Consider the following 18,956-nt stretch of genomic DNA (forward strand, 5'->3'; position numbering starts at 1 on the left):
TGTCTTTAGTGCAAGGTATAGTAAATTGTAAATAATAACACTATGCAACAAAAAATAGCAGTATAAAAAAATGGCAAAATAATGGGGCAAAGTGCAATATGTCACTGCTACCGGAATTCTGCTGTGTCCCCATGGTAGATTCAATGGTGGGTGGGGACAGAGAGAATGTGGCAGGAGGTCCAAAAAACAGTTTCATCCTCACATAAAATGACAGCAGGATCGTCCATTCCCATGCCCCATGGCACATCGAGATTCCCACTAGAGGCCAGTTGAAACTGATTTGCATCCTGCTGATGGGATACAGATGAAGGCCAGACCAGAATGCAGCCCCCCCCCCCCCAACATGCCCGACTGGCCATGCCACAGTGGGAAATCAAACTGCACCAACACATCAAAGGACATTTGATGAGGACTCGTCTACTGAGGTAGTATGGGCTGAGGTTAGAAACAGGAAAGGAGAGGTCACCCTGTTAGGGGTTTTCTATAGGTCTCTGAAAAGTTCCAGAGATGTAGAGGAAAGGATTGCAAAGATGATTCTGGATAGGAGCGAAAGCAACAGGATAGTTGTTATGGGGGACTTTAACTTTCCAAATATTGACTCGAAACGCTATAGTTTGAGTACTTTAGATGGGTCCGTTTTTGTCCAATGTGTGCAGGAGGGTTACCTGACACAGTATGTAGAGAGGCCAACGAGAGGCGAGGCTGTATTGGATTTGGTACTGGGTAATGAACCAGGACAGGTGTTAGATTTGGAGGTCGGTGAGCACTTTGGTGATAGTGACCACAATTCGATTACGTTTACTTTAGTGATGGAAAGGGATGGGTATATACCGCAGGGCAAGAGTTATATCTGGGGGAAAATGCAATTATGATGCGATGAGGCAAGACTTAGGATGCATCGGATGGAGAGGAAAACTGCAGGGGATGGGCACAATGGAAATGTGGAGCTTGTTCAAGGAACAGCTACTGCGTGTCCTTGATAAGTATGTACCTGTCAGGCAGGGAGGAAGTGGTCGAGCGAGGGAACCGTGGTTTACTAAAGCAGTCGAAACACTTGTCAAGAGGAAGAAGGAGGCTTATGTAAAGATGAGACATGAAGGTTCAGTTAGGGCGCTCGAGAGTTACAAGTTAGCTAGGAAGGACCTAAAGAGAGCGCTAAGAAGAGCCAGGAGGGGACATGAGATGTCTTTGGCAGGTAGGATCAAGGATAACCCTAAAGCTTTCTATAGATATGTCAGGAATAAAAGAATGACTAGGGTAAGAGTAGGGCCAGTCAAGGACAGTGGTGGGAAGTTGTGCGTGGAGTCTGAGGAGATAGGAGAGGTGCTAAATGAATATTTTCCGTCATTTTTCACACAGGAAAACGACAATGTTGTTGAGGAGAATACTGAGATTCAGGCTACTAGACTAGAAGGGCTTAAGGTTTATAAGGAGGAGCTGTTAGCAATTCTGGAAAGTGTGAAAATAGATAAGTCCCCTCAGCCGAATGGGATTTATCCGAGGATTCTCTGGGAAGCTAGGGAGGAGATTGCTGAGCCTTTGGCTTTGATCTTTAAGTCATCTTTGTCTACAGGAATAGTGCCAGAAGACTGGAGGATAGCAAATGTTGTCCCCTTGTTCAAGAAGGGGAGTAGAGACAACCCCGGTAACTATTGACCAGTGAGCCTTACTTCTGTTGTGGGCAAAGTCTTGGAAAGGTTTATAAGAGATAGGATGTATAATCATCTGGAAAGGAATTTGATTAGAGATAGTCAACACGGTTTTGTGAAGGGTAGGTCATGCCTCACAAACCTTATTGAGTTCTTTGAGAAGGTGACCAAACAGGTGGATGAGGGTAAAGCAATTGATGTGGTGAATATGTATTTCAGTAAAGCGTTTGATAAGGTTCCCCACGGTAGGCTACTGCAGAAAATACGGAGGCATGGGATTCAGGGTGATTTAGCAGTTTGGATCAGAAATTGGCTAGCTGGAAGAAGACAAAGGGTGGTGGTTGATGGGAAATGTTCAGACTGGAGTCCAGTTACTAGTGGTGTACCACAAGGATCTGTTTTGGGGCCACTGCAGTTTGTCATTTTTATAAATGACCTGGAGGAGGGCGTAGAAGGATGGGTGAGTAAATTTGCAGATGACAATAAAGTCAGTGGAGTTGTGGACAGTGCGGAAGGATGTTACAAGTTACAGAGGGACATAGATAAGCTGCAGCGCTGGGCTGAGAGGTGGCAAATGGTGTTTAATGCAGAAAAGTGTGAGGTGATTCATTTTGGAAAGAATAACAGGAAGACAGAGTACTGGGCTAATGGTAAGATTCTTGGTAGTGTGGATGAGCAGAGAGATCTCGGTGTCCATGTACATAGATTCCTGAAAGTTGCCACCCAGATTGAGAGGGTTGTTAAGAAGGCGTACGGTCTGTTGGTAGAGAGATTGAGTTTCGGAGCCATGAGGTCATGTTGCAGCTGTACAAAACTCTGGTGCGGCTGCATTTGGAGTATTGCCTGCAATTCTGGTCGCCGCATTATAGAAAGGATGTGGAAGAATTGGAAAAGGTGCAGAGGAGATTTACCAGAATGTTGGCTGGTATGGAGGGAAGATCTTATGAGGAAAGGCTGAGGGACTTGAGGCTGTTTTCGTTAGAAGAAGGTTAAGAGGTGACTTAACTGAGGCATACAAGATAATCAGAGGATTAGATAGGGTGGACAGTGAGAGCCTTTTTCCTCGGATGGTGATGTCTAGCACGAGGGGCCATAGCTTTAAATTGAGGGGAGATAGCTATAGGACAGATGTCAGAGGTAGGTTCTTTACTCAGAGTAGTAAGGGCATGGAATGCCCTGCCTGCAACAGTAGTGGACTCGCCAAGGGCACTCAAATGGTCATTGGATAGACATATGGACGATAAGGGAATAGTGTAGATGGGCTTTAGAGTGGTTTCACAGGTCGGCGCAACATCGAGGGCCGAAGGGCCTGTACTGCGCTGTAAGGTTTTATGTTCTATCAACACTCACATGAAGAAGGCCTAGGCCTGCCTCCAGAGTTCAAGGTGGAAGACTCCAGCAACCACAAACCCTGGAACATGTAGCAATGGGTGGGGAGGCAGGTGGCATCTATCTGGTGGATCTTCCAGCTTCAGTGTCTTCAAGGAGGTCCACCTTCCAGCTTCAGAGTGATCCTGGAGGTCTATCTTCCAGCTTCAGAGAGATCCTGGAGGTCTATCTTCCAGCTTCAGAGTGATCCTGGAGGTCCAGCTTTTTCTTCAAACAGTGGATCAGCTATGTCTAGATGCCTTTTAAAAATTACGCCTGCATATGATGGCAGGGCGCAAACCCCGCAATACATATGTAATGAGCCCAGGGTCATGCCATGCGGTACGAATTCCCCACGGCCTCCACAATGGGAGACGATCCCCATCCCCGCCCCCGCCAAAGGACTTAGTCCCAGGTGGGAGCATTCCGGTCATGGTTTTTTTTTGTTCTATTGCGGTCTCATGACCCCATTCTCGATCCTAACTGACACTCGGGGTGAAAGTGACTGACATCTGGGTGATGTAGAGCGGTGCTCAAGGTAAGCGGAGTCTGACATTTGGAGCAACAGGTAGCGGCACTCACGATAACAGGTATGTGGGGATAACGTGTAAATGATGCTCCGGGGAAAGGACATGGCCGCGGCCGCTCACATGAGGCAAAGGGAACCCGGGCGCACATTCACACTGCGATCAGCAGCCGGCTCCGGGCCATCGGTTTGTAAACATGAAGCAGTTTGCACGAGCAAGCCGCCCGGCAGCAACTTGCCTCAGGCTCGCCCGGCTTGGGTGCCAGCGGCTGCCGCTTTCAGCACCACCGGGAGCGGACAGCAGCCCGAAAGGCGGGCGGACGGAGCTGCTCCAAGCCACCGCACCGCCGGCACACGATGGCGGCGACACCCCCGGGCTCCGTCTCCCGCGGCCCCGGCTTGTCGGCATCCCGCCGCCGCCGCCTCCCACAGGCGCTGGCTGAGCGGCCCTGCCGCCTGCCCGGGCCTGGGGGCAAGGTCGAGAGTGAATGAGTGGGTTATCCGGGCCAGTCAGCGGGAGCTGAGCGCCTTGCGGCCGACTTACCATCAATTGCCATGGTGCTGATGATCCATCCAGACCGACTCTGCCACTGCCGCCGCCGCCGGGGAGCGGGTTGCTGCAATTAGAGGAGGAGGGAGCGGGGCTGTGGCGTCGCCACCGAAAAACACCGACACCAACATGGAACCTTCCAGGCGAGGCGAGGCGCGCTCCCGCCGCCTGGTGCGCGCGCGCGTTCACGGGGAGCGAGAGCCGGAGCTGCTTGTGAAAGGCGGCGCACGCGAGAGCTCGAGGGAGACAGGGGCAGGTCCAACCTCAGCTTGTGTGAGTCCGGGGCAGGTCCAACCTCAGCTTGTGTGAGTCCGGGGCAGGTCCAACCTCAGCTTGTGTGAGTCCGGGGCAGGTCCAACCTCAGCTTGTGTGAGTCCGGGGCAGGTCCAACCTCAGCTTGCGTGAGTCCGGGGCAGGTCCAACCTCAGCTTGTGTGAGTCCGGGGCAGGTCCAACCTCAGCTTGTGTGAGTCCGGGGCAGGTCCAACCTCAGCTTGTGTGAGTCCGGGGCAGGTACGTTATAAACATAGAACATAGAAAATACAGCACAGAACAGGCCCTTCGGCCCACGATGTTGTGCCGAACCTTTGTCCTAGATTAATCATAGATTATCATTGAATTTACAGTGCAGAAGGAGGCCATTCGGCCCTTTCAGTCTGCACCGGCTCTTGGAAAGAGCACCATACCCAAACTCAACACCTCCACCCAACACCAAGGGCAATTTGGACTTTAAGGGCAATTTATCATTGGCCAATTCACCTAACCCGCACATCTTTAGACTGTGGGAGGAAACCGGAGCACCCGGAGGAAACCCACGCAGACACGGGGAGGACGTGCAGACTCCGCACAGACAATGACCCAAGCCGGAATCGAACCTGGGACCATGGAGCTGTGAAGCAATTGCGCTATCCACAATGCTACCGTGCTGCCCTTAAGAACAAATAAATCTACACTATATCATTTTACCGTCATCCATGTACCTATCCAATAGCTGCTTGAAGGTCCCTAATGTTTCCGACTCAACTACTTCCACAGGCAGTGCATTCCATGCCCCCACTACTCTCTGGGTAAAGAACCTACCTCTGATATCCCTCCTATATCTTCCACCTTTCACCTTAAATTTATGTCCCCTTGTAATGGTGAGTTCCACCCGGGGAAAAAGTCTCTGACTGTCTACTCTATCTATTCCCCTGATCATCTTATAAACCTCTATCAAGTCGCCCCTCATCCTTCTCCGCTCTAATGAGAAAAGGCCTAGCACCCTCAACCTTTCCTCGTAAGACCTATTCTCCATTCCAGGCAACATCCTGGTAAATCTTCTTTGCACCTTTTCCAGAGCTTCCACATCCTTCCTAAAATGAGGCGACCAGAACTGTACACAGTACTCCAAATGTGGCCTTACCAAAGTTTTGTACAGCTGCATAATCACCTCACGGCTCTTAAATTCAATCCCTCTGTTAATGAACGCGAGCACACCATAGGCCTTCTTCACAGCTCTATCCACTTGAGTGGCAACTTTCAAAAATGTATGAACATAGACCCCAAGATCTCTCTGCTCCTCCACATTGCCAAGAACTCTACCGTTAACCCTATATTCCGCATTCATATTTGTCCTTCCAAAATGGACAAGCTCACACTTTTCAGGGTTAAACTCCATCTGCCACTTCTCAGCCCAGCTCTGCATCCTATCTATGTCTCTTTGCAGCCGACAACAGCCCTCCTTACTATCCACAACTCCACCAATCTTCGTATCGTCTGCAAATTTACTGACCCACCCTTCAACTCCCTCATCCAAGTCATTAATGAAAATCACAAACAGCAGAGGACCCAGAACTGATCCCTGCGGTACGCCACTGGTAGCTGGGATCCAGGCTGAATATTTGCCATCCACCACCACTCTCTGACTTCTATCGGTTAGCCAGTTCGTTATCCAACTGGCCAAATTTCCCACTATCCCATGCCTCCTTACTTTCTGCATAAGCCTACCATGGGGAACTTTATCAAATGCCTTACTAAAATCCATGTACACTACATCCACTGCTTTACCTTCATCCACATGCTTGGTCACCTCCTCAAAGAATTCAATAAGATTTGTAAGGCAAGACCTACCCCTCACAAATCCGTGCTGACTATCCCTAATCAAGCAGTGTCTTTCCAGATGCTCAGAAATCCTATCCTTCAGTACCCTTTCCATTACTTTGCCTACCACCGAAGTAAGACTAACTGGCCTGTAATTCCCAGGGTTATCCCTAGTTCCTTTTTTGAACAGGGGCACGACATTCGCCACTCTCCAATCCCCTGGTACCACCCCTGTCGACAGTGAGGACGAAAAGATCATTGCCAACGGCTCTGCAATTTAATCTCTTGCTTCCCATAGAACCCTTGGATATATCCCGTCAGGCCCGGGGGACTTGTCTATCCTCAAGTTTTTCAAAATGCCCAACACATCTTCCTTCCTGACAAGTATTTCCTCGAGCTTACCAATCTGTTTCACACTGTCCTCTCCAACAATATCGCCCCTCTCATTTGCAAATACAGAAGAAAAATACTCATTCAAGACCTCTCCTATCCCTTCAGACTCAATACACAATCTCCCGCTACTGTCCTTGATCGGACCTACCCTCGCTCTAGTCATTCTCATATTTCTCACATATGTGTAAAAGGCCTTGGGGTTTTCCTTGATCCTACCCGCCAAAGATTGTTCATGCCCTCTCTTAGCTCTCCTAATCCCTTTCTTCAGTTCCCTCCTGGCTATCTTGTATCCCTCCAATGCCCTGTCTGAACCTTGTTTCCTCAGCCTTACATAAGTCACCTTTTTCCTCTTAACAAGACATTCAACCTCTCTTGTCAACCATGGTTCCCTCACTCAACCATCTCTTCCCTGCCTGACAGGGACATACATATCAAGGACACGTAGCACCTGTTCCTTGAACAAGTTCCACATTTCACTTGTGTCCTTCCCTGCCAGCCTATGTTCCCAACTTATGCACTTCAATTCTTGTCTGACAACATCGTATTTACCCTTCCCCCAATTGTAAACCTTGCCCTGTTGCACGTACCTATCCCTCTCCATTACTAAAGTGAAAGTCACAGAATTGTGGTCACTATCTCCAAAATGCTCCCCCACTAACAAATCTATCACTTGCCCTGGTTCATTACCCAGTACTAAATCCAATATTGCCCCTCCTCTGGTCGGACAATCTACATACTGTGTTAGAAAAGCTTCCTGGACACACTGCACAAACACCACCCCATCCAAACTATTTGATCGAAAGAGTTTCCACTCAATATTTGGGAAGTTAAAGTCGCCCATGACTACTACCCTATGACTTCTGCACCTTTCCAAAATCTGTTTCCCAATCTGTTCCTCCACATCTCTGTTACTATTGGGGGGCCTATAGAAAACTCCTAACAAGGTGACTGCACCTTTCCTATTTCTGACTTCAACCCATACTACCTCAATAGGGTGATACTCCTCGAACTGCCTTTCTGCAGCTGTTATACTATCTCTAATTAATAATGCCACCCCCCCACCTCTTTTACCACCCTCCCTAATCTTATTGAAACATCTATAACCAGAGACCTCCAACAACCATTTCTGCCCCTCTTCTATCCAAGTTTCCGTGATGGCCACCACATCGTAGTCCCAAGTACCGATCCATGCCTTAAGTTCACCCACCTTATTCCTGATGCTTCTTGCGTTGAAGTATACACACTTCAACCCATCTCCGTGCCTGCAAATACTCTCCTTTGTCAGTGTTCCCTTCCCCACTGCCTCATTACATGCTTTGGCGTCCTGAATATCGGCTACCTTAGTTGCTGGACTACAAATCCGGTTCCCATTCCCCTGCCAAATTAGTTTAAACCCTCCCGAAGAGTACTAGCAAACCTCCCTCCCAGGATATTGGTGCCCCTCTGGTTCAGATGCAACCCGTCCTGCTTGTACAGGTCCCGCCTTCCCCAGAATGCGCTCCAATTATCCAAATACCTGAAGCCCTCCCTCCTACACCATTCCTGCAGCCACGTGTTCAACTGCACTCTCTCCCTATTCCTAGCCTCGCTATCACGTGGCACCGGCAACAAACCAGAGATGACAACTCTGTCTGTCCTGGCTTTCAACTTCCAGCCTAACTCCCTAAACTTGTTTATTACCTCCACACCCCTTTTCCTACCTATGTCGTTGGTACCAATGTGCACCACGACTTCTGGCTGCTCCCCCTCCCCCTTAAGGATCCTGAAGACACGATCCGAGACATCCCTGGCCCTGGCACCCGGGAGGCAACATACCTTCCGGGAGTCTCGCTCGCGACCACAGAATCTCCTATCTATTCCCCTAACCATTGAATCTCCTACAACTATTGCTTTTCTATTCTCCCCCCTTCCCTTCTGAGCCCCAGAGCCAGACTCCGTGCCAGAGACCTGACCGCTAGGGCCTTCCCCCGGTAGGTCATCCCCCCCAACAGCATCCAAAACGGTATACTTGTTTTGAAGGGGAACGGCCACGAGGGATGTTATAAAGGGGGAGAAAGTGGTTCAAAATGCCCTGGGCTTCGTGAGGAAGTGTTTGACGGCCGGCACAGACACGAAGGGCCGCTTTCTGCCCTGTGAAACTCTATAGTTCTATGAAATAGGGGCGTGGAGTACAAAAACAAGATACATCCGTCTAAAACACTAATTTGGCCTCAACTGAGAATTGTGCCCACACTTTAGGAAGGATTTTTTTTCTTTTTAATTACTTTTTCTGAGTTACAAAGCCAGGGCTCAGAGTGTGGGTCCAGGAAGGATGAGAAGGCACGGAGTGAGGGTGCAGCAGAGATTCACGCTGTCGAGCTGCTCGCTCGGTACACGTGACAATAAACAAATCCAATCCGAATGGACCCAGGAACTTCTGTTACCTGGATAGATTGGAGAAGTTGGGGCTGTGCTCCATGGAAACGGGAGGATTAAGGGGAGACTTTATGGAGCTGTTCAAATGATGAGGGATCTGGGCAGTGCAAATAGGGAATAACGGTTCCCATTGCTGGAACGTTCAAGAACCAGGTGACACCTATTTAAAGTTATGATGTGGAGATGCCGGCGTTGGACTGGGGTGAGCACAGTACGAAGTCTTACAACACCAGGTTAAAGTCCAACAGGTTTGTTTCGATGTCACTAGCTTTCGGAGCGCTGCTCCTTCCTCAGGTGAATGAAGAGGTATGTTCCAGAAACATATATATAGACAAATTCAAAGTTGCCAAACGATGCTTGGAATGCGACCATTAGCAGGTGATTAAATCTTTACAGATCCAGAGATGGGGTAACCCCAGGTTAAAGAGGTGTGAATTGTATCAAGCCAGGACAGTTGGTAGGATTTCGCAGGCCAGATGGTGGGGGATGAATGTAATGCGACATGAATCCCAGGTTCCGGTTGAGGCCGCACTCAACCTATTTAAAGTGATTGACAAAAGAAGTAAGGGGAACATGAGGATTCCTTTTTGTGCAATGCATGCTTAGGATCTGGACATGATATGGAGATGCCGGCGTTGGACTGGGGTGGACACAGTAAGAAGTCTTAAGGTTAAAGTCCAACAGGTTTGTTTCAAACACTAGCTTTCGGAGCACTGCTCCTTCCTCAGGTGAATGGATCTGGACTGCACGCCTAAGGGCGTGGTGGAAGCAGAATCAGTCATGGCTTTTAGAAGGGAATTGGGTATTTACCTGAAGAGAAAAAATGCAAAGCTACAGAGTAAAGATGGAGGAGTGGGACTAGGTGAATTGCCAATTACAGAAAGCTGGCATGGTTGCAACAAGCCAAATGTTCTCTTTTTGTACTGTAACTATTCTATGATTTTATATGTAGCACAGAAACAGGCCATTCAGCCCAACCAGTCGATATAAATGTTATGCTGCACTCCCGCCTCCTCCCTAATCTAAATCTCCATTGTAAACCTCTATTTATTTCTCCTTCATTTCCTTGTCTAGCTTTCCCTTAAATGCATCTCTAACATCAACCAATTCCGGTGGTATTGAGTTCTGCATTCTCACCACACTTTTGGGTCAAGAAATTCCTTCTGAATTCCCAACTGGATTTCTTGGCGATTATCTTATATAGATGGACTCTAGTTATACTCTACCTCACAAGAAGAAACATTCTCTCTGTATCTGAACCTTCCAGAATTTTAAAGGCCTCTATTAGCTTACCTCTCAGCATATTTATTTCAAGGGAGGAGAAACCAAGCCTGTCATCCTTCCTTGATTTGTACACGCATGCATTTCAGGTATCAACCGTGAAATATTCTTTACACCCTTTGTCGCGTGATTCAGCGGCCTTTTCGTGCCCAACCTGACGACAATGCTGAATCTAACAAGAGGCCTCTCACAAGATTTGCGACGCTCAAAACATCTCGCAAGATTAAAAGGAATGTCACAAAACATCGCGATCTGCATCATGCCCACACTGGCCGTGTTCCAGATCAGTATATTTAAATATACGTTCACTGGATTTACCCAGCACCCAGGACTCAATGGCCGTGCCTGCGAGACTTCACCAGGGTACCCTTTCATACTGGTCCACACAAACAGTCAGTGGATTGATCTGGGAATGGTGCCAAGTTTGCTGTCATAGAACACCACCCATTCAGTCCTGGAGTCAGCACTTAGTGTCTGGCACGGAGAATTCCGCCACATGTATTTCAAATTATTGAAAAAACTAAACAAGGTTAACACTTTCTTTACAACTATGGAGCACCTTCATTGACAATGATTAAGTTTTCTTAAAAAAATAATTGATTTGAAATTCTAACTTTTTTTTAATAAATATTTTATTGAAAATTTTTGGTCAACCAACACAGTACATTGTGCATCCTTTACACAATATTATAACAACACAAATAACAATGACCTATTTTATAAACAAAAAATGAATAAATAATAAATAACAAAAATGAAAACTAACCCTAATTGGCAACTGCCTTATCACAAGTAACACTCTCCAAAAATATAATTTAACAGTCCAATATATAATTATCTGTCGCAACGACCTATACATATTATACAGTATATATTAACAACCCTGAGAGTCCTTCTGGTTCCTCCTCCCCCCCCTCTCCCCCCCCTCTGCCCCCCCTCCCCCCCTCCCCTCCCCTCCCCCCCCCCCCCCCCCCCCCCCCCCGATCCTGGGCTGCTGCTGCTGCCTTCTTTTTTCCATTCCATCTATCTTTCTGCGAGGTATTCGACGAACGGTTGCCACCGCCTGGTGAACCCTTGAGCCGACCCCCTGAGAACGAACTTAATCCGCTCTAGCTTTATAAACCCTGCCATGTCATTTATCCAGGTCTCCACCCCCGGAGGCTTGGCTTCTTTCCACATTAACAATATCCTGCGCCGGGCTACTAGGGACGCAAAGGCCAAAACATCGGCCTCTCTCGCCTCCTGCACTCCCGGCTCTTGTGCAACCCCAAATATAGCCAACCCCCAGCTTGGTTCGACCCGGGCCCCCACTACTTTTGAAAGCACCTTTGTCACCCCCATCCAAAACCCCTGTAGTGCCGGGCATGACCAAAACATATGGGTATGATTCGCTGGGCTTCTCGAGCACCTCGCATACCTATCCTCCACCCCAAAAAATTTACTGAGCCGTGCTCCAGTCATATGCGCCCTGTGTAATACCTTAAACTGAATCAGGCTTAGCCTGGCACACGAGGACGACGAGTTTACCCTGCTTAGGGCATCTGCCCACAGCCCCTCCTCGATCTCCTCCCCCAGCTCTTCTTCCCATTTCCCTTTTAGTTCATCTACCATAGTCTCCCCTTCATCCCTCATTTCCCTATATATATCTGACACCTTACCATCCCCCACCCATGTCTTTGAGATCACTCTGTCCTGCACCTCTTGTGTCGGGAGCTGCGGGAATTCCCTCACCTGTTGCCTCGCAAAAGTCCTCAGTTGCATATACCTGAATGCATTCCCTTGGGGCAACCCATATTTCTCGGTCAGCGCTCCCAGACTCGCGAACTTCCCATCCACAAACAGATCTTTCAGTTGCGTTATTCCTGCTCTTTGCCACATTCCATATCCCCCATCCATTCCCCCCGGGGCAAACCTATGGTTGTTTCTTATCGGGGACCCCCCCAAGGCTCCAGTCTTTCCCCTATGCCGTCTCCACTGTCCCCAAATCTTCAGTGTAGCCACCACCACCGGGCTTGTGGTGTAGTTCCTCGGTGAGAACGGCAATGGGGCTGTCACCATAGCCTGTAGGCTAGTCCCCTTACAGGACGCCCTCTCTAATCTCTTCCACGCCGCTCCCTCCTCCTCTCCCATCCACTTACTCACCATTGAAATATTAGTGGCCCAATAATACTCACTTAGGCTCGGTAGTGCCAGCCCCCCCCCCTATCCCTGCTACGCTGTAAGAATCCCTTCCTCACTCTCGGGGTCTTCCCGGCCCACACAAAACCCATGATGCTCTTTTCAATCCTTTTAAAAAAAGCCTTCGTGATCACCACCGGGAGGCACTGAAACACAAAGAGGAATCTCGGGAGGACCACCATCTTAACCGCCTGCACCCTCCCTGCCATTGACAGGGATACCATATCCCATCTCTTGAAATCCTCCTCCATCTGTTCCACCAACCGCGTTAAATTTAACCTATGCAATGTGCCCCAATTCTTGGCTATCTGGATCCCCACGTAACGAAAGTCCCTTGTTACCTTCCTCAACGGTAGGTCCTCTATTTCTCTACTCTGCTCCCCTGGATGCACCACAAACAACTCACTTTTCCCCATGTTCAATTTATACCCTGAAAAATCCCCAAACTCCCCAAGTATCCGCATTATTTCTGGCATCCCCTCCGCCGGGTCTGCCACGTATAGTAGCAAATCGTCCGCATACAAAGATACCCGGTGTTCTTCTCCTCCTCTAAGTACTCCCCTCCACTTCTTGGAACCCCTCAACGCTATCGCCAGGGGCTCAATCGCCAGTACAAACAATAATGGGGACAGAGGGCATCCCTGCCTTGTCCCTCTATGGAGCTGAAAATATGCAGATCCCCGTCCATTCGTGACCACGCTCGCCATCGGGGCCCTATACAACAGCTGCACCCAACCAACATACCCCTCTCCAAAACCAAATCTCCTCAACAACTCCCACAAATAATCCCACTCCACTCTATCAAATGCTTTCTCGGCATCCATCGCCACTACTATCTCCGTTTCCCCCTCTGGTGGGGCCATCATCATTACCCCTAACAGCCTCCGTATATTCGTGTTCAGCTGTCTCCCCTTCACAAACCCAGTTTGGTCCTCGTGGACCACCCCCGGGACACATTCCTCTATTCTCATTACCATTACCTTGGCCAGGATCTTGGCATCTACATTTAGGAGGGAAATTTGTCTATTAGCGGGTCCTTTTCCTTCTTTAAGAGAAGCAATATCGTTGCTTCAGACATAGTCGGGGGCAGTTGTCCCCTTTCCTTTGCCTCATTAAAGGTCCTCGTCAATACCGGGGCGAGCAAGTCCACATATTTTCTATAGAATTCGACTGGGAATCCATCCGGTCCCGGGGCCTTTCCCGCCTGCATGCTCCTAATTCCTTTCACCACTTCTTCTACCTCGATCTGTGCTCCCAGTCCCACCCTTTCCTGCTCTTCCACCTTGGGAAATTCCAGCCGATCCAAGAAGCCCATCATTCTCTTCCTCCCATCCGGGGGTTGAGCTTCATATAATTTTTTATAAAATGTCTTGAACACTCCATTCACTCTCTCCGCTCCCCGCTCCATCTCTCCTTCCTCATCCCTCACTCCCCCTATTTCCCTCGCTGCTCCCCTTTTCCTCAATTGGTGTGCCAGCAACCTGCTCGCCTTCTCCCCATATTCGTACTGTACACCCTGTGCCTTCCTCCATTGTGCCTCTGCAGTGCCCGTAGTCAGCAAGTCAAATTCTACATGTAGCCTTTGCCTTTCCCTGTACAGTCCCTCCTCCGGTGCTTCCGCATATTGTCTGTCCACCCTCAAAAGTTCTTGCAGCAACCGCTCCCGTTCCTTACTCTCCTGCTTCCCTTTATGTTCCCTTATTGATATCAGCTCCCCTCTAACCACCGCCTTCAGCGCCTCCCAGACCACTCCCACCTGGACCTCCCCATTATCATTGAGTTCCAAGTACTTTTCAATGCACCCCCTCACCCTTAGACACACCCCCTCATCTGCCATTAGTCCCATGTTCATTCTCCAGGGTGGGCGCCCTCCTGTTTCCTCCCCTATCTCCAAGTCCACCCAGTGTGGAGCGTGATCCGAAATGGCTATAGCCGTATACTCCGTTCCCCTCACCTTCGGGATCAACGCCCTTCCCAGCACAAAAAAGTCTATTCGCGAGTAGACTTTATGGACATAGGAGAACAACGAGAACTCCTTACTCCTAGGTCTGCTAAATCTCCACAGGTCTACACCTCCCATCTGTTCCATGAAATCTTTAAGTACCTTGGCTGCTGCCGGCCTCCTTCCAGTCCTGGACTTCGACCTATCCAGCCCTGGTTCCAACACCGTATTAAAATCTCCCCCCATTATCAGCTTTCCCATCTCTAGGTCCGGAATGCGTCCTAGCATCCGCCTCATAAAATTGGCATCATCCCAGTTCGGGGCATATACGTTTACCAAAACCACCGTCTCCCCCTGTAGTTTGCCACTCACCATCACGTATCTGCCCCCGTTATCCGCCACTATAGTCTTTGCCTCGAACATTACCCGCTTCCCCACTAATATAGCCACCCCCCTGTTTTTCGCATCTAGCCCCGAATGGAACACCTGCCCCACCCATCCTTTGCGTAGCCTAACCTGGTCTATCAGTTTCAGGTGCGTTTCCTATAACATAACCACATCTGCCTTAAGTTTCTTAAGGTGTGTGAGTACCCGTGCCCTCTTTATCGGCCCATTCAGCCCTCTCACGTTCCACCTGATCAGCCGGGTTGGGGGCTTCCTACCCCCCCCCTCCCCCCCCTTGTCGATTAGCCATCCCCTTTTTCCAGCTCCTCACCCGGTTCCCACGCAGCTGTATCTCCCCCAGGCGGTGCCCCCCCCGCCCATCCCCTCCCATACCAGCTCCCCCCTCTCCCCAGCAGCAGCAACCCAGTAATTCCCCCCTCCCACCACCCCCCCCCCCCCCGCTAGATCCCCCGCTAGCGTAATTACTCCCCCCATGTTGCTCCCAGAAGTCAGCAAACTCTGGCCGACCTCGGCTTCCCCCCGTAACCTCGGCTCGCACCGTGCGACGCCGCCTCCTTCCTGCTTCTCTATTCCCGCCATGATTATCATAGCGCGGGAACCAAGCCCACGCTTCTCCCTTGGCCCCGCCCCCAATGGCCAGCGCCCCATCTCCTCCACCTCCCCTCCTCCCCCCATCACCACCTGTGGAAGAGAGAAAAGTTACCACATCGCAGGATTAGTACATAAAACTCCTCTTTCCCCCCTTTTTAACCCCCCTCTTCGCCCCCCACATTCGCCCCACCACTTTGCTCAAACGTTCTTTTTAATAACCCGCTCATTCCAGTTTTTCTTCCACAATAAAAGTCCACGCTTCATCCGCCGTCTCAAAGTAGTGGTGCCTCCCTCGATATGTGACCCACAGTCTTGCCGGTTGCAGCATTCCAAATTTTATCTTCTTTTTATGAAGCACCACCTTGGCCCGATTAAAGCTCGCCCTCCTTCTCGCCACCTCCGCACTCCAGTCTTGATAAACGCGGATCACCGCGTTCTCCCATTTACTGCTCCGAGTTTTCTTTGCCCATCTAAGGACCATTTCTCTATCCTTAAAACGGAGGAATCTCACCACTATGGCTCTGGGAATTTCTCCTGCTCTCGGTCCTCGCGCCATCACTCGGTATGCTCCCTCCACATGCTCCCTCCACCTCCAACGGACCCGCCGGGGCCTCCGCTCCCATTAACGAGTGCAGCATCGTGCTCACATATGCCCCGACGTCCGCTCCCTCCGCACCTTCAGGAAGACCAAGAATCCTCAGGTTGTTCCTCCTTGCGTTGTTCTCCAGTGCCTCCAACCTTTCCACACATTGTTTCTGATGTGCCTCATGCGTCGCCGCCTTCACCACCAGGCCCTGTATGTCGTCCTCATTCTCGGCTGCCTTTGCCTTCACGACCCGAAGCTCCCGCTCCTGGGTCTTTTGTTCCTCCTTTAGCCCTTCGATCGCCTGTAGTATCGGGGCCAACAGCTCTTTCTTCATTTCCTTTTTGAGCTCTTCCACACAGCATTTCAAGAACTCTTGTTGTTCAGGGCCCCATGTTAAACTGCCACCTTCCGACGCCATCTTGGTATTTGCTTGCCTTCCTTGCCGCTGTTCTAAAGGATCCACTGCAATCCGGCCACTTTCTCCTCCTTTTTTCATCCGTATCCAGGGGGGATTCCCTTCTGGTTTACCGCACAGTGTTTTTAGCCGTCAAAATTGCCGTTGGGGCTCCTATCAAGAGCCCAAAAGTCTGTTTCACCGGGAGCTGCCGAAACGTGCGACTCAGCTGGTCATCGCCGCACCCGGAAGTCTCAACCCCGTCTCTGTGATGCCTACCACATCATATCTGCCAGTCACAATCTGGGCCACAAGCTCATCTACCTTGTTCCGTACACTGCGCGCAATTAAATATAGCACCTTTAATTCTCTATTGACCGTCCCTTTTTGTTTTCTTAGTGTGGTGGACCTTGGTTTACTGAGCCTTTCCATACACTGTGTCATATTTTGTGGGATGGGGACTATTGTAACCTCTCCTGAGTTCTGTCTTTTCGTGCTTTTTTGTATTCCTAAGCAGCGACGCTTCCCACTGATTACTTCACCTCTTGGTTCCCTGACTTTCCTTTCCCCCCCCAATCTCTAGTTTAAAGTCCTATTGACCACCCTATTTACTCTTTTCACCAGAACACTGGTCCCAGCTCGGTTCAGGTGGAGACCATCCCAACGGTATAGGTCCCCCCTGTCCCAAAATTGATGCCAGTGTCCCATGAAAAGGAACCCCTCTTTCCCACACCACTCTTTCAGCCACGTGTTAACGTCCCTTATTCTTGCCTCCCTATGCCAATTTGCACGTGGCTCGGGCAGTAATCCGGAGATTATGACCCTTGAGGACCTGTTTTTTAATTTGAATCCTAGCTCTTTATAATCTCTAAACAGGTCCTCTTTTCTAGACTTGCCTATGTTGTTGGTACCGACATGGACCACAACAACTGGATCCTCCCCCTCCCTCTCCAGTATCCTTTCAAGCCAGTCAGAGATGTCCCGCACCCTATCACCGGGCAGGCAACATACCATGCGGGACTCTTTATCCTGCTCACAAAGGATACTATCTATCCCCCTGATAATAGAATCCCTACAACTACAACTTGCCTATTTACTCCCTCCCCTTGAATGGCCTGCTGAACCCCTTCTTCATTCCCGAATACCCCTCTTGACCCCATCCCCCCTTGTTCGCCCCTTTCCCCCTTCTTCACCCCTCACCCCCTCCCTTCACCCCAATCATTCCCCCTTCACCCCACTCATCCCCCCCCTTCACCCTATCTCCCATCCTTCACCTCCATCACCTTCATCAACCCCATCCCTCCTCCTTCACCCTCCCACCTCCTCCCTTCTCCTTGTCAGGGCATGGTGTGCTTCATTCTTAATCCACCTAGCATAATCCTAATGATATTTGCTTATTTTTATTGAAAAACAAAGCCTATGCCCGTAGTTACTGTCATCTTGAATCAAAGTTACTGAAAGTTAATAGGGCCACTAACCTCCCCTAGAAAGTGAATATTTTTCTGAAAGAAAATCACACAGAAAGGGGCTTTTCACAGTAACTTCATTGAAGTCTACTTGTGACAATAAGCAATTATTATCATTATGATTATTAAGATTGAGGGCACCTCACTCACATGCTGACAATGCAATATTTTACATACGTGGACAGGAATTCTTCTTGTCATGGCATGATAAACACACAAAAAAGTGGAAACTGCTTGAGCTGCACCGGACTGCGACCGCTGTGTCTTGACACCCACAGTTTCAATGAATACTGAGCTGACCAACTGTTTCCAGAGGGTGCAGGTCTGAAGTAGCTGTCAGCTGAGGGAGACGAGGGCAGTCATGGAGACAGTCATGGTCTTGCAGCACCAATCAAAACTGCAGGGAAGAAGCCAAATTTCTGACTGAAGTGGAATTCAACAGTGAAGAGAATTGGAGTATGTTCCATTGAAAACAGGGAAGCTGGAAGAAAAGGTGACCTGGGATTGGGGATGATTTGTGACTTAGAGAGGTGCAGGGCCAAAAGAGAGGGGAGGAAATGAGGGTGAAGGAATAAGACACAAATGGCCATGATGCATTTTGTGGAGATGTCCAGGTTTGGTCGTGAATAGAATCATAGAATTTACAGTGCAGAAGGAGTCCATTTGGCCCATTGGGTCTGCACCGGCCCTTGGAAAGAGAATCCCACTTTCGCCCACTCCATCCCCGTTACCCAGTAACCCCACCTAACCTTTTTGGACACTTAAGGACAATTTATTATGGCCAATCCACCAATGAGACAGAGAACTTGGCAATCTGTATATGAAGCACACACAATTTAGTCCGACTTGCACCTTTATTTTTTGTGGGATTAATGGATTCAACAATTTTATTTGGAATTTGCAGTTCATAGTACTTCAAGAGCTGCGGCAGCAGTCCTGCCCTTTTGGCTGTCCGTGCTCTGATTGGACGAGAGGCTGAGTGAGTGGGGCACTTGAGGCATAGGTGTGTGTTGGAAACATGGCGGTAAAGCGTCAGAGTGCGCTGAGGTTCCTTCCCAGGCACTTAGTGTGGCCGTGCCTATCTGCTGCAGTTCAGGTACTCACAGCACAGTTACATCACCATACATTTGTTTG

At 49.4% G+C, this 18,956-nt stretch overlaps 1 protein-coding gene across 2 annotated transcripts in view; it reads right to left on the reverse strand.

The window, feature by feature from the left end:
• The window catches only part of LOC140425519 (synaptotagmin-14-like), a 349,470-nt gene extending 345,219 nt beyond the window's left edge, over nucleotides 1–4,251 (reverse strand). For both annotated transcript variants that reach the window (XM_072509927.1, XM_072509918.1), the window contains exon 1: nucleotides 4,088–4,251. In XM_072509927.1, coding sequence (XP_072366028.1) covers nucleotides 4,088–4,100 — 13 coding nt within the window. In that variant the 5' untranslated portion in view covers nucleotides 4,101–4,251. The remainder of the gene's footprint in view (nucleotides 1–4,087) is intronic.
• Nucleotides 4,252–18,956: the final 14,705 nt, after the last annotated feature.

This window comes from Scyliorhinus torazame, chromosome 1 (genome assembly GCF_047496885.1).
Source record: "Scyliorhinus torazame isolate Kashiwa2021f chromosome 1, sScyTor2.1, whole genome shotgun sequence".
In the NCBI taxonomy this organism is placed as follows: domain Eukaryota; kingdom Metazoa; phylum Chordata; class Chondrichthyes; order Carcharhiniformes; family Scyliorhinidae; genus Scyliorhinus; species Scyliorhinus torazame.